The sequence below is a fragment of the Sparus aurata genome, chromosome 11 (genome assembly GCF_900880675.1).
Source record: "Sparus aurata chromosome 11, fSpaAur1.1, whole genome shotgun sequence".
Classification (NCBI taxonomy): domain Eukaryota; kingdom Metazoa; phylum Chordata; class Actinopteri; order Spariformes; family Sparidae; genus Sparus; species Sparus aurata.
The window spans coordinates 7751696-7764941 of record NC_044197.1 but is presented as its reverse complement, the minus strand read 5'-3'; the positions used below and the strand labels follow the sequence as shown (position 1 = coordinate 7764941).

General features: G+C 42.1%; 1 protein-coding gene across 1 annotated transcript; it reads left to right on the top strand.

Moving 5' to 3' along the window:
* The first annotated feature begins 1635 nt into the window (after positions 1 to 1635).
* Positions 1636 to 12243, top strand: usp46 (ubiquitin specific peptidase 46). Its single transcript, XM_030434110.1, has 9 exons — positions 1636 to 2030; positions 4142 to 4222; positions 4535 to 4748; positions 6418 to 6656; positions 7059 to 7135; positions 7250 to 7333; positions 7422 to 7619; positions 8764 to 8842; positions 8964 to 12243. The coding sequence occupies exons 1-9, from the start codon at positions 1995 to 1997 to the stop codon at positions 9063 to 9065; spliced, it is 1110 nt and encodes a 369-aa protein (XP_030289970.1). The 5' UTR covers positions 1636 to 1994; the 3' UTR covers positions 9066 to 12243.
* Positions 12244 to 13246: the final 1003 nt, after the last annotated feature.

The following is a 13246-nucleotide window of genomic DNA, read 5'->3' as shown; positions in this document are numbered from 1 at the left end:
CCCCATTTCTTTTAAAGTCAAGTAGAATCATAATTATATGTTGTTTTCCTTTCTTTTTGTTCACATGTAAATGCTAAGGAGATAATTGGCGGGGGAGTGTTGTGAAAGCTCAAACAAAGCTGCAGGGAATGAGAGCGTCCTGAGGGCCCAGGAGGACTCCTGCAGGGACCTACAGAGAGGACACTTACTTTTAAATGCAATCCCTCTCCCTCTTATGGTCAGTTAATTGATTATTTAGTCTACAAAATGTCAAGAATGATGACAAGTGTGCATTTTTGTCTCTCAGGATTAAAGGGCCAATCCACTGGCTGATGTCTTCTGGGGTTCTGAGGGAGCTTTCTAAAACCAGGATTACAAAGTGCTGACACAGAGTTTAAAACGAGGTTGGTTTTGATCATTGTTTCACGTCATGTTAGTGCAGTGCTAAATTGCTGAAGCCCCCCCTTTTATTCAAATGGTTAATGGTTTTTCTTATGGATGAAACAGTTAATTGACTATTAGCATTTAATTAATTGAGCTATTTATCAAAAAGAAATGCTGCTGGTTCCAGCTTTTCAGATGGGAAAGTTTATCTGTGTGTCGGGAATTAAATACATTCTAATTTTGGCCATTTGTTTGGATGAAACAGGCGTTATTGCCAACTCTGCATATTCTTCCAGGAGTATCAGGTATTTCATTGCCCTGTTTCCTTCCATGGATCACAATTATCCTGTTTTCTCCCAATTTATGACACCTTTTGACACCTTTTCTGGCATTGTACAGCGTGTAATCTGCAGTTATGCCAAGCCTCTTCCTCCTCAGTCAGGCAGACAGACAGAGAGAGAACTGTAGGAGAGTCACAAAAATCCTGGAAAAAAAGACTTCCCGTTTCTTACATTAAGTTAAAGGAAAAGGGTGTGCATTCTGTAAAATCCATGTTGATTTTTCTTTCCATCCAGGGTGGGTCACAATGACATCAGTCACCACCAGGACCTTACTCAGACTCTGTAAGAGGCAGGAGCCAAAGAATAATGAAAGAATGAAAACTAAAGAATATTTGTTATAATTAATGTCAGAGGGAAGAATTAAGATCCACCCTTTAGTTTAAAAATGCTCCTTATTTTTGTGGTCTGAAGGTTGGCGAGAGTGAAAATAGGAAATTTGAGGACCACGCTCTAAATTACATTTTATAACAGCCTCTTTTCTCACATTATACACTTACTGAATCATTTAAATTATTTTACGTAATGTAGATTTTTTTATTTATACAGCCAAAAATCACAATCACATTGCCGTGATCAGTGAGCTTTATAATCTGTACAGTGAAGTACATCCTCTTATACCCTTGATTCAAGTCAGGGAAAGAAAAAATATATCTTTAGACTCATCAATTGCAAAAAACAAAATTAATTTGTTAATTTAAAAAGATATTGCTTCAACAGCAGATGTTTGGTGAATCAGTTTACGTAAAGCCTACAAAATCTCTTACACTGCGTCCCAGATACAAACTACAACTCCCCAATACCGCTGTGCCACACACTCGCTGTTCATTGGTCACAGCTCACCTAACCTTCATCATCCCTATCTGTCATTGGCCAGCCACTCCTGTCAATCAAACAGAGTGAATCTAAACCAATCGGCTCCGGAGTTCTTCTCTTGTGGGCGGGGCTTGACCTCTTCTTCGCGCATCACGCTTGTTTCCTGGTCGCTGCTAACAACCTGCTGCCTGTAACTTGTCCCGTCCACCGTCCACTCATGCACCGACTCTTTCCAGCCGCGGTGTTTCCAGAAATGCGTGTGAAGATGAAGCCGTGTCGACGCTGAGCTCAGCCCGACCCTCAGCTCCGTGCCGGCCGCATGGTGCTCCGTGTCTCTCCGGCCGCTTTCTGACGCTTGGAGTGTTGCAGTCTGGCCTCCAGCCGCGGCTGCGAATTAACTTCAATTCTCAGCGTCGCCTCGCTCTGAAATCATGTTTATTTTATAAAGATGGCGGTGAGGGGGACACTGTAAACTAAATGACTGTCAGAAACATCGCCTCCATTTGTAATATGGTGAGTAGCTCGTCGCTTGTGTGTACGTGTGTGTGTGTGTGTATGTGTGTTTGTTGCTATCGATTTGCCTGCAGCCTCTGTGTTAGGACCTGGTGTGTAGTGATGTTCACGGGTGAGCCTCCTCCGCCTCCTCCTCCTCCTCCTCCCCCTGTGGACCCAGTGAGCAGGGGGGAGGCTCCTGATAACGAGGATGCTCAGTGAGAGTAACGGCGGTCCGGTCACTGCTGACAGGATGGTCAGTGTATCTCGGTGCTCAGACAGGCCTGCGTCCCAAACCTTCATGTCATCAGTAGGGTTTGACATCGTGTGTTTGCAGAGATGACACAGTGGGACATCTGTACCTCTGTCACAGGTGAATGTGGTCCTGCTGCAGAGACGCTGGCCTCCTCTCTGTTTAGACTGGATACCAATAATGTGAGATGCCTGCAGTGTGTGTGTGTCTCCTCCGGGTGCTGCTGGCCTGCATCACTGAGTTACTACACTGTTTTCCACTCAGAACAACAGTGGTACAGACATGCTGGTGAAGATAGACCTGCCAAACAAGTGTTACAGCACGGCTAATGAAGAGTGAAGTTTGATTGGACAGTAGTTGTCAGTCAGGTGTCGATTTAGCCAGGTAAGCTTCTCTGGTTCGCTGATTGGTGTGATCAGGGCCATAGCCATGATTTTAATACCACTGAGTTCAAGCTGTTCTCAGAGGAGAATAAGCTCCAGTTGATCCAGCATGATGAGAAGAGGTCGACCAGTACGGTGTTTTTCAGGGTCAATATTGATTATTAGATATCGAGGAGACTGAAAACAGAAATTTGACAAACCTTAGCCAATCATACGATTGCGATATGATTCACAGTTCGTGGGAGTTGCAGTTTTCATTTTTACCAAAGAGACAATTAAAATCATCATGATGAAGCAAAGCAAATAGATAAAGCCTTGAAACCTCTGTATGTCCTTAAGGGTACTTAAACACAAAGTCTGTGCATGCCGACAAATGAAACCAGAGTTTAGATGGAGGTTGGTTAGATTTGGTTTATTAGTGTACAAAATATATCGACGAATACTTGTTAGATAATTCAGGGCCCCAGGTTGTGTAACATATTGTTAGTCATCTGGGTCAAAGATCTTCAGACTAAATACACAAAGTTAATAGAAAAACTTTAGTGAAAAGTCTGAAAAGGTTTTATCATTGTATAGAGAAGTGATGACGGCATCTTCTGCTCCTCCAACACAGCTGTCACACTTCAGAGAATCAAGGATAAAGTCTTCTTCCCCCTTTTAAATAAATGATGCCTCCGCCTGCTCTTTGTTATGAAGGGCTCAAATGTCAAAACGTGGAATCACACCATGTGTCACTTAGTGTTGCATGGATATTTAATGTGTCTCACATATTGTTTGGTGTTTCTCTCCAGTCTTTTGGAGTGAAGGCCAATGTTTGCTTCATAAGATTTCCCACGAGGAAAGACTCGCCCTGTCTGTGTACAGTAGAAGGACTTAGGCCTGCACACATGTCACTGCATCTCAGACTGGAGGCGGTAAACGAGACAAAGAGGTATTCACTGCCTGCTTTGACAGCGAGAAATGACAGTCACTGAAAGTCGAAGCCTTCCCCAAACTAAACTGTCTTCTGTGTTCGCGCAACAAAGCTGTGGTTCATTTTGGAAACGCTTTGAGCTCTGACAGGTGAAAAGGCTCTGACAAGAGATAAGTGGTCCGTCTCAGCAATCAGGCACAAAATGCGGCCGACTTTTGACATGGGTCCATCTGTTACGGCCATATCCTTTTTCTGCTCTGACAAGAAGTTTTTGCTGGCATTAAAAGACAGTTAGAGGAGCTGCAGCCGGAAACTGATACAGTGACATTTGGCAGGAAGGATAGTTGTATTAATTATGCTGTATGAAAGAGAGGCTTATCTCTCAGAGTCGGCTACAAACCCTCAGTCGCTGGTTGTTGGTCCTTCACTTTAAAACATTTCTGCGTTTGTGTTGCTGTATACACGTAGACGAAGCAAAGGAGGCTTTCATTTCAGCCTGGTAACTCTCCATAATACATGTGAGTAAACTGTGTTGTATGAGAAGATCTTCATGTGTCCTGTGTTGTCTTTTTGTCTCCTTCAGGGCACCAATGCCTCTGCTCTGGAGAAAGACATCGGCCCGGAGCAATTCCCAATCAATGAACACTATTTTGGATTGGTCAATGTGAGTATCACTAAATCCTCTCATACAATAATAAAAAGGTCACTGCCTAAAAACACTGGTGTCATTTATCAAAACAAACTGCCACGGAGCAGCAGTGACTCATCCTCTGCTGGACCGTGACAGTGTTGTTTGTGAGCCTGTTAGCCAACATGGGGATGTCCAGTTTCCTGAGTCTCACAACACACTAGATGAAGTGTCTGCCAAAAGGGAAAAAAACAATTTCTGACATCTGTGTTTTTCCAGCAGTTGATTTAACAGATAATCTTCAAGAAAAATGGCCTGACACTGTATTTGTGTAACTTCCCTCCTCAGTTTGGAAACACATGTTACTGTAACTCCGTGCTCCAGGCTCTGTACTTCTGCCGGCCGTTCCGGGAGAACGTGCTGGCATACAAAGCCCAGCAGAAGAAGAAGGAGAACCTGCTCACATGCCTGGCCGACCTCTTCCACTCCATCGCCACACAGAAGAAGAAAGTGGGCGTCATCCCACCCAAGAAGTTCATCTCCCGCCTACGGAAAGAGAACGGTGAGAGCATAGCCCACACCTGAGACAGGTGTTCATTCACAACAGATAACTTTACCAGCACCTGGAATTCTGCCCCTTTTTTTTTGGTACAATGTGGAACAGTTAAATGATATATAACAATAATAATATAAACATTTTATGTGGCACTTTTCCAGACCAAAGTTAGTGTTTTACAGTAAAACAAAGAATAAAAAAATATGTAGGGATACAGAATATAAAGGATGAAATGATGATAAGATAAAATTGCTTTAAGGATGGAGACTCATTTGAAGTAACATCAAGTAGATCAATAAAATAAACAGTTTTCAGAGCAGACAAAAAGCACAGGTGTAATTGATATTGACGGTGTCTGCATTCATGTAGCTTTGCCAGTGACAGGCTTCTGTCTTGTGCATGCAGCCTCACTGATCTGGTTTACTTCCACACGTGAATGCAGCAGAGACATTGTTAATTAATTAAATTTATATACACATGTGCTTTTCTTACGATTACAACTGGAACTCTGTCCCGTAAAAGAGATCTCTGTACTGCTGCTCAAATCAAATTGTCCTTGAACAGCACATGTTTTGAATAGAGACCTTTTTATTATTTTGTATTCTTGTCTTTGCCAACGCCATTGAACGCACCTCTCCTCACACATGTCCAGATACTGTAGTAGTGTTTGCTTTAATGCAGTCTGAATATTGGAGGTGAAGGGCAGGTGCATGTCAGTGTAAGGTCAGTCAGAGACGCAGAGCTGACAGAGAGCCTGACTGTTCTCTGCTGTCCATATTGAGGAAGCTCTTTATGTGAATGAACAATGTGATCTCTGTTGGGACCCAGCTTTGGTCAGCTGCCTCCTCTCTGGACTTTTTTTTTTTTTTCTCCGTCTGCTCTCTCTTTCTCTCCCCTCCTCAATTCCTCGAGTCTCAGTTTTCACTTTTCACGTACAGATCCGTCACAACAAAAGGCTGTAAAGATGTTTTTGTTATCAGTGTAGCCTGTTTGTTTACAACATCTACAGTCGACACCTCTGTAGTTCAACACATTAAGTGTCCTTAAAATGTGACAGACATGGAGCCCCACTGACGCCTCTCTCTAGTGATTTTATATAGAATACTGTTAGACACCAAAGAAAAACAGAATGGCTGTACTTCCAGTCCCACTTCATTCAATAAAGCCTAATCCAATTTCCAATAAAACATATTTAAATCTGCAATGATAACCGATGCCAAATCAGTTTTGCGTCATGTACTTGGAAAGAAATCCAACAAATTGACTGAATCACGTTAACCTGTTTTTCCATTATCATGCATATAAACACATCCAATCAGATTAACCAGGGTATTCCCAGTATAACTGCATTATTGTGGTCATGTGAACTCGCTCACTGATAGTAGGATTTTTGGACATTTCAAAACTGCTGTTTTTTCACATTCTGTTAGTGATTTTACTAAAATTTGGAAAGTTTTCATCTGTAATTGTAGCACATTGTATGTATTGTAGTGTATTTCTGACAGGAAAGCAATGATTCAGGCCATATATTTAATTTATTTTATTTCATTTTATACACATCATCATTAAATGCCTGGAATAAAACTCAACTGGCCAACAAAAAACTTAAACATCCCCATCAGGTCTACTCTGCGATTTATCTCTCTTTACTTCACATCTTTACCTTTCCTTCCAGATCTGTTCGACAACTACATGCAACAGGACGCCCACGAATTCCTCAACTACCTGCTGAACACGGTGGCTGACATCCTGCAGGAGGAGAAGAAGCAGGAAAAGCAGAACGGACGCCTCAAGAACAACGGTACCGCCGTCACCACGGAGGCCGAGACGGAGAACAAGACTGAGCCAACATGGGTTCACGATATCTTCCAAGGCACCCTGACCAATGAGACCCGCTGCCTCAACTGTGAAACAGTATGTGTGGCTCTGCTCCCATCAGTATATTTTATGTCCCTGTGTCACCCCGAATAAGAGATCTCTCCTGAATAAGTCTGAAAAAGGGATTAGCCTTTTGCAAAGATGCTGAGAGATGCTAAAAAGATTCAGTGTGCGCACCCGGTGGGCTCCGGCCACCCACTTCACGTCAGGCCTGCCGATGGCTTTGTCCTCACAAGTTTGAGGGCGAGGAGTGGGACGGGTTGCCCTGAACAACCCCTGCAAACACTGCACAGACACAAAGGCTACTCAGTTTAATAAGCATTTCAAAGACTGGCTGAGTGTGTGTGTTGTTCTGTCACAGCACAGCGGGCTTATCGTCACTGACTCAGTCAAAGCAGATGACAGTTGAGTTACGTCATGTCTCGTCTTCTTTGACAGGTGAGCAGCAAAGATGAGGATTTTCTGGATCTTTCTGTGGATGTGGAGCAGAACACATCAATAACACACTGTCTCAGGTAGGTTCGATTTATTATACATTCAGTCACTGCTAAAGGGGCTCACAGCAGATCGTATTTGGCGTGAGTGAGATTGAATAACCGAGCCTCCTGTGGCATGCTCTTCCCCTCCAGGGACTTCAGTAACACAGAGACTTTGTGCAGTGAATACAAATACTACTGTGAGACATGCTGCAGCAAGCAGGAAGCACAGAAGCGGTCAGTAAAGCACTAAGCTTATTACCAACACAGTCTGTCACTGCGCACACACAAACACATTCTCTGAGCATGCATGTTTTCTCTGCAGGATGCGTGTGAAGAAGCTTCCCATGATTCTGGCGCTACACCTGAAGAGGTTCAAGTACATGGAGCAGCTGCACCGCTACACCAAGCTCTCCTATCGAGTGGTGTTCCCCCTCGAGCTCCGTCTGTTCAACACGTCCGGGGATGCAGTTAACCTGGATCGCATGTACGATCTCGTGGCTGTGGTGGTTCACTGCGGCAGGTACAGTACACGGATCACCAGCCCGACAAAAAAGGCCTCAGTATGAGTCATGGGGCGGTCCCGCTTGAAAATGTATCGTAGTGACAGGTTCAAAAATACTAAAGGTGCTCTCTGATTAGGCCATAAGAAGTTTTCAGCTGGTCATCCAAAAAAAAGATCACTTTATTCCATATCATATCAAAGGAACAGTTTGAAATTTCAGGAAGATGACTAAGATAGAAGATAGACACGATTCTTTCGTCTGTACAGTAAAAAAAACTGTGTCACTCATTGTTGGATGTTGGACCTTGACTGTGCGGACTGATGTAACAACAGAGTTTGACAATAGAAGGCTCACATTGTTCAGCTGTAAGGAGGAACTTTTCTCGGCACTCACCTTGAAGTCCTCCTCCAATGTGTTTCGGTATTTTTTTAATATTTAATATGTTTCTGTTCGACAAAGGTTACAGTTTAACCATGAATCAACACTGCAGCATCTCGGTACACAAGAAGAACTTCTATCTGAGTCACTCCCCGCTAACATTCATACTAATATTCATGCTCATATTGATGCTTTTCTGTGCTAGTGATGTTGTTCTTGCTAGAATGGCAGTCTGGTCACAATGGTAGAGATAATGAATAACCACGCTCCCATTCTCTGTCTGAGAAATAACGTTGACCGTTAGACAGGAAGAGAAACTGACTGGAGCGGGAGCTTAAAGTAAAAGACGTGTGAGTGCAAGATGATTTTGTGACATCACAACTATTGAGGATGCTAAGATCGTTCAATATGCAAAATTTCTAAGGGATGTGTATTCTAAAGTCATGAATTCTGAATATACTGACTGTGGGAATCTGGATCAAGACAGTTTTTACTACTTCAATAAGCAAGCAATTCATCCTTGTTAGCAAGCAAGATATGGTTAGTGAACGTTAGCTAGCTTAACCCACAATATTACAATATAATTCAAAATTTTGCTTGGACTGGAGCGCTACTGCTACAGTCAATTTAAAAACAATTATATAACTGACAAGACAATATGAGACAGTAGACTGGAGGGACTGCATTGTCACGACAGGAAGCTAAGACAGATGTGGGAGTATTTTGTGTTTTTAGGTCACATCATCTGTACAATGGAGTCACTGTCTGTCTCTGTTTCCTCAGTGGCCCAAATAGAGGTCATTACATCACCATAGTGAAGAGCCATGGCTTCTGGCTGCTGTTTGATGATGACATCGTGGAGGTGCGTCACACTCACTCTCAGCCCTGTTGTTCTCAATGTACCTTGACTCATCTGTTTGTTCATTTGAAGGTGTGCATTTTTTTATTTTGTCAGTTAACTGCATCTTACTTGTGTCATGCAGAAAATCGACGCCCAGGCCATCGAGGAGTTTTACGGACTTACCTCAGACATCTCCAAGAACTCTGAGTCGGGATACATCCTCTTCTACCAGTCCAGGGAGTGACTGGAGCTGGATCGGCGACACAGGAGAAGACTGAATAGGATTTTTTTTTTTTTTTTATTAACCTTTCGGCCGAAATAGGCCCAGACTCCTGCCATCTCCATCCTCCATCCTGCTCCCTTTCTCCAGTCAGGCTTCTCTGACGTACGTGCCAATCCTCTATCCCGACCCCGACCTCTGGGTTTACCTGTGCTTCATCTCTCTCTCTCTCTCTCTCTCTCTCTCTCTCTCTCTCTCTCTCTCTCTCTCTCTCTCTCTCTCTCTCTCTGTGTAATTTGCTTCTTGCCTTTTAGTCACCTGCATCTGGACTGCACTTTAAAACAAAAGCAAAAATGCTCAACAGCATGATGGAAACAAAATAAGGAGTCTACATTCAAGTACGACCACCATGCGGATGGTGTAGACGAGCTGGAGAAGCCTGCAGAGGTGATTCTCACATACAGACTGTTTTCAGAAATTGTACTATATCATTTATATGTATATAAGGTCTACTTCCATGATGTGTCACCCCTCATTACTCCTGTCATTAGGGCTATTTTCCCCACCACTGTCCAGTCCTTTGATATGTTCCCTGTCCCAGGTGGATGCATGAGAAGTGAATGACGTTGGAGACTGTATAATACGCTCAGAGGGGTTTCATGCATTTTCCAGTGGTTTTGAAGCAATATCTGAGCATTAATTAGAGAATACACAAGCTGAAAACTACCTAGATTTGAACTGTAACTGTTGACAGTATAGAGGTTTTGTCCCTTAGAGAATCGCTCTAGCCGTGTTTTAGATTTAATTTTCAAGCGAATTCGAAGCGACCTTTTGAAATGTCGCACAAAAGAAAAAAACTATGCGATGTAGTCACGTTTCCATCATCAGGTTCTTTCACATCTCTTTTCGGGCAAATTATCATTTTTCTTCTTTGTCATCTTTGCCTTCTTCTGGAGCAGAAACGGCTCTTCTCATAATTGTTACTCTTCTTTCTTTTCCTTTGTTCAGAATGAAACTGCTCTTCTCATTCTTTCTTCCTTTGTCTTTTGTCTACCTATTCATGTTCTTTTTCTTCTCCTTATTCTCCTCCTACCTTTCCTCCCTCTTCTTTTGCAGTGAAAACATCATTTCATCTTTTTCTTTCAGTCTTTTTCTTCTCCTTGATTGTCACCATGTCCCGTTAAGCCCATTAGCTCTTTCAAAACAGGTAAAAACCACCTTAAGCGAGCTTAAAAAATGTTTGCAAATGTAACATCCCTTGAATTTGTTTTGCCGCCTCCATCAACCTTTTCTAATGCTCTATTTCAAATTGCACATAAACATATTTTGATGGAAACGCGGCCGCTGTCCAGCTCATGTAAGTCCCAGATACGCGCAACACTTCGATCCATCTCAGCCAAATGCTCGAACACTAACCATGAAAGGAAATCCTGCTGTTTTTCTCCATCAGTCGGATCTCCATTCAAATAAGCCGAATCTTTATAATTTTTTATTCTGATAGAAACCCCTATTTATTGAATTTAACATATTTATTACTGTTATTTGTAATGCAGACTGTTAGATCATGAAGATGTGTGTGTAATGTAGCTCTTTTGAGAGCTTCGTACGTTATATCCCTCATGTGTAAGCTCTCTGTGTGAAGGACACGGTGTATGTGATACACAACTTGATAGGACGGCGTGAAGGAAATTGGTTTTATTAGCATCATTTTGTAGTTTGCATGTTGAATATAAAAAGAAAGATTAACACGATGCAAGTGAGACACAACCCAGGACTGCCTGATCTTACGACTGACATGAAGAGTGATAACAGTGCAATAAGGGGCGAGGTTTTCCGGTGTGGAGTTTCCCTGTCAGACTCATTTTAAAGTACATTTTAAATGTTGGTAGTTGTGTTTCTTAGCAGCTGATCTGTTCCGAGTGCTGTGTTTGTGATATCAAAAGTAAATGCCCCCCTTCACTATGTGCAATGTCCACTACCTGCTGGGATGCTAGCTGCAACCTTCATTAACAGTCATCCTTCATATTTTTTTTTGTAACAATACATTGTCTTTTTGTTTATTTTTCATTCCCATGTTGAACTACAGCTTCTTTTTGTTTGATGGTGTAAATTGTGTGTCGTATGTAGCGCATCGGAATCCCAAATCCCATAGCGGTGTAATTCAAGCCTCAATGTTGACTCATACAGTGTCCCCATGTCGTGTAGATGTTTTCTTTTTATCGGCCCCACGTTCCCTTTGGGGTTGTGGCCGTGTCCTGTCGAGTAGTGCGACATCAAACGGCTTGTTTTCATGTGAATTACATTCCTATTTGCTGCTCATCAGAGGAATTACCATTTCAAACGCATCTCATCATAAATAAGAGGTTGGAATAGGATTCATTTTTGCTAGCTTTGTGTGTGTGTGTCTATTCAGGAGAAGCAGAAACTCGGGGCTGTTGAACGCACTTGTTTCTGCTGTCAGGTAGTCTGTTCCCGGGTGAAGTCACGAGGAATATGTGCCAAACTGGAGTCGATACTGATCTTGCAACAGTCTTTAACAGAACATTATTTTCTTTGTAAAGATACAACTTGTACATATATATTATGTAGAAAAAAAACAAAACACTTCTGGAAATAGGAAAATATTTTTTTAAAGTGAAGATCTTAAAATGTAAAGACACTCATGGCGATGATTTTAGCATTAACGTTAGCCATCAATGAAACCCTGTTCAAGGAAATGCTGTTATTTTACAATCACTCGACTACATATTCAGTCACATTTTGTCACCGTCTTGTCATTTTTGTTGCTTTTGCTGGGTTGAACTGAGCCAGGATAGAAAAACAGTAGCAGGTATAGTCAGACGTTTTTTGAGCCGGGTGACGGGGGGAAAAAGAGACTTGAAGCGCCGATCTTCCATTAACACTTATGCACTCGTCCTCACTGAGATGCTCAGTCGTTGCACTTGGTCTTATATATCTTACTGTGATAGTGTTCTGCCTAGGAGAGCTCAGGTGCAAAGAGTCCTGCAGCAGGTGGGATCTGATCGAGCTCGCAGGAGGGAAGGAGGAGATGAACTGGAGTCTCCATTTGGCTGTAAACTGAAAGTGCACTTTATTAGTGATGAGCTTCAATGCTTTAAGATGAAGAACCACAGTTTAACACACTCATTTTGAGGTTGTTTTTTTTTTTTTTCTTCTGTTCAATAAAATGACTATCAATTAATTTGCTGGGGTGTTTGTATTTATTCCCTTGCTGCCTCCTGTTACACCTGCAGAACCGAGGTACTAGTTATTTTGCGGATCATGATTTTAGATGGGCCTATTAAATATACAACTATCTGATAAAAATTATGAAATGTTTCTTTTTAAAAGTTGTACAGCTGAACAAACTGTAGGCTCTTTAATGGAAATAAGTGACTCCTGGCAGATACCACCTCTGCTTATAAGGTCAATATTAGGACGAACACCTGTCAAAGTAATGGAGCAATGAATCCCTAATGTAGTACGATGGGAGTACTTTTACATGTGATACTATGTGTAGTATTTGGCTGCAAATACTTTTGTACTTCCGCTCAGAGCAGCTTTCACCAATACTCTACACTAATGTATTAAATGGCAATTTGAAAAACAATGTCTCAGTAGTGATAAGCATCACTTCAACATATGGTGGACTGATGTTATCACGATGTGAGTACTTTACAGTGCGTTTACCATTTAAAACCACTACTTTAACGTAGCTTAAAGATTTCAGTACTTGATCCACCACTGCTGGTAATTAAACTTGACTTGAAGAAGGCATCAAAATGTTTTCTTCTGTTTGACCACAGTCCACAACTTGTTTAAAAAATCAAGCATATTAGATTTTTTTCAAACCTATTTGACATTGTTACATAGTTATTGTCTTTTTCATGTGTTCATCCTTTTGGAAGTTATCATAACGCTCAGGTTATATCAGAGACGAAGAGAAAAAGACAGCAGGACTTCCCGTCACCTGCACAGCATCCAAGTCTACCAGGAACATATCTCAGAGTCTCAGAGAAGCTTCCTGTTTGTTTTGGTTTTCACCGAAAATTACACAACATGTCCGTCTTTAGAGCTATCAGCTTTGTGTCCTCTCACTCACCCTGAAACCTCAGCTAATCCCCGGGAGAACAAATACAGCAGCTGCCTGCCAGGAATCTGGCACAGCCTTTGCTCTGTGTTGATACTTCCACCTTTCCCCTCCT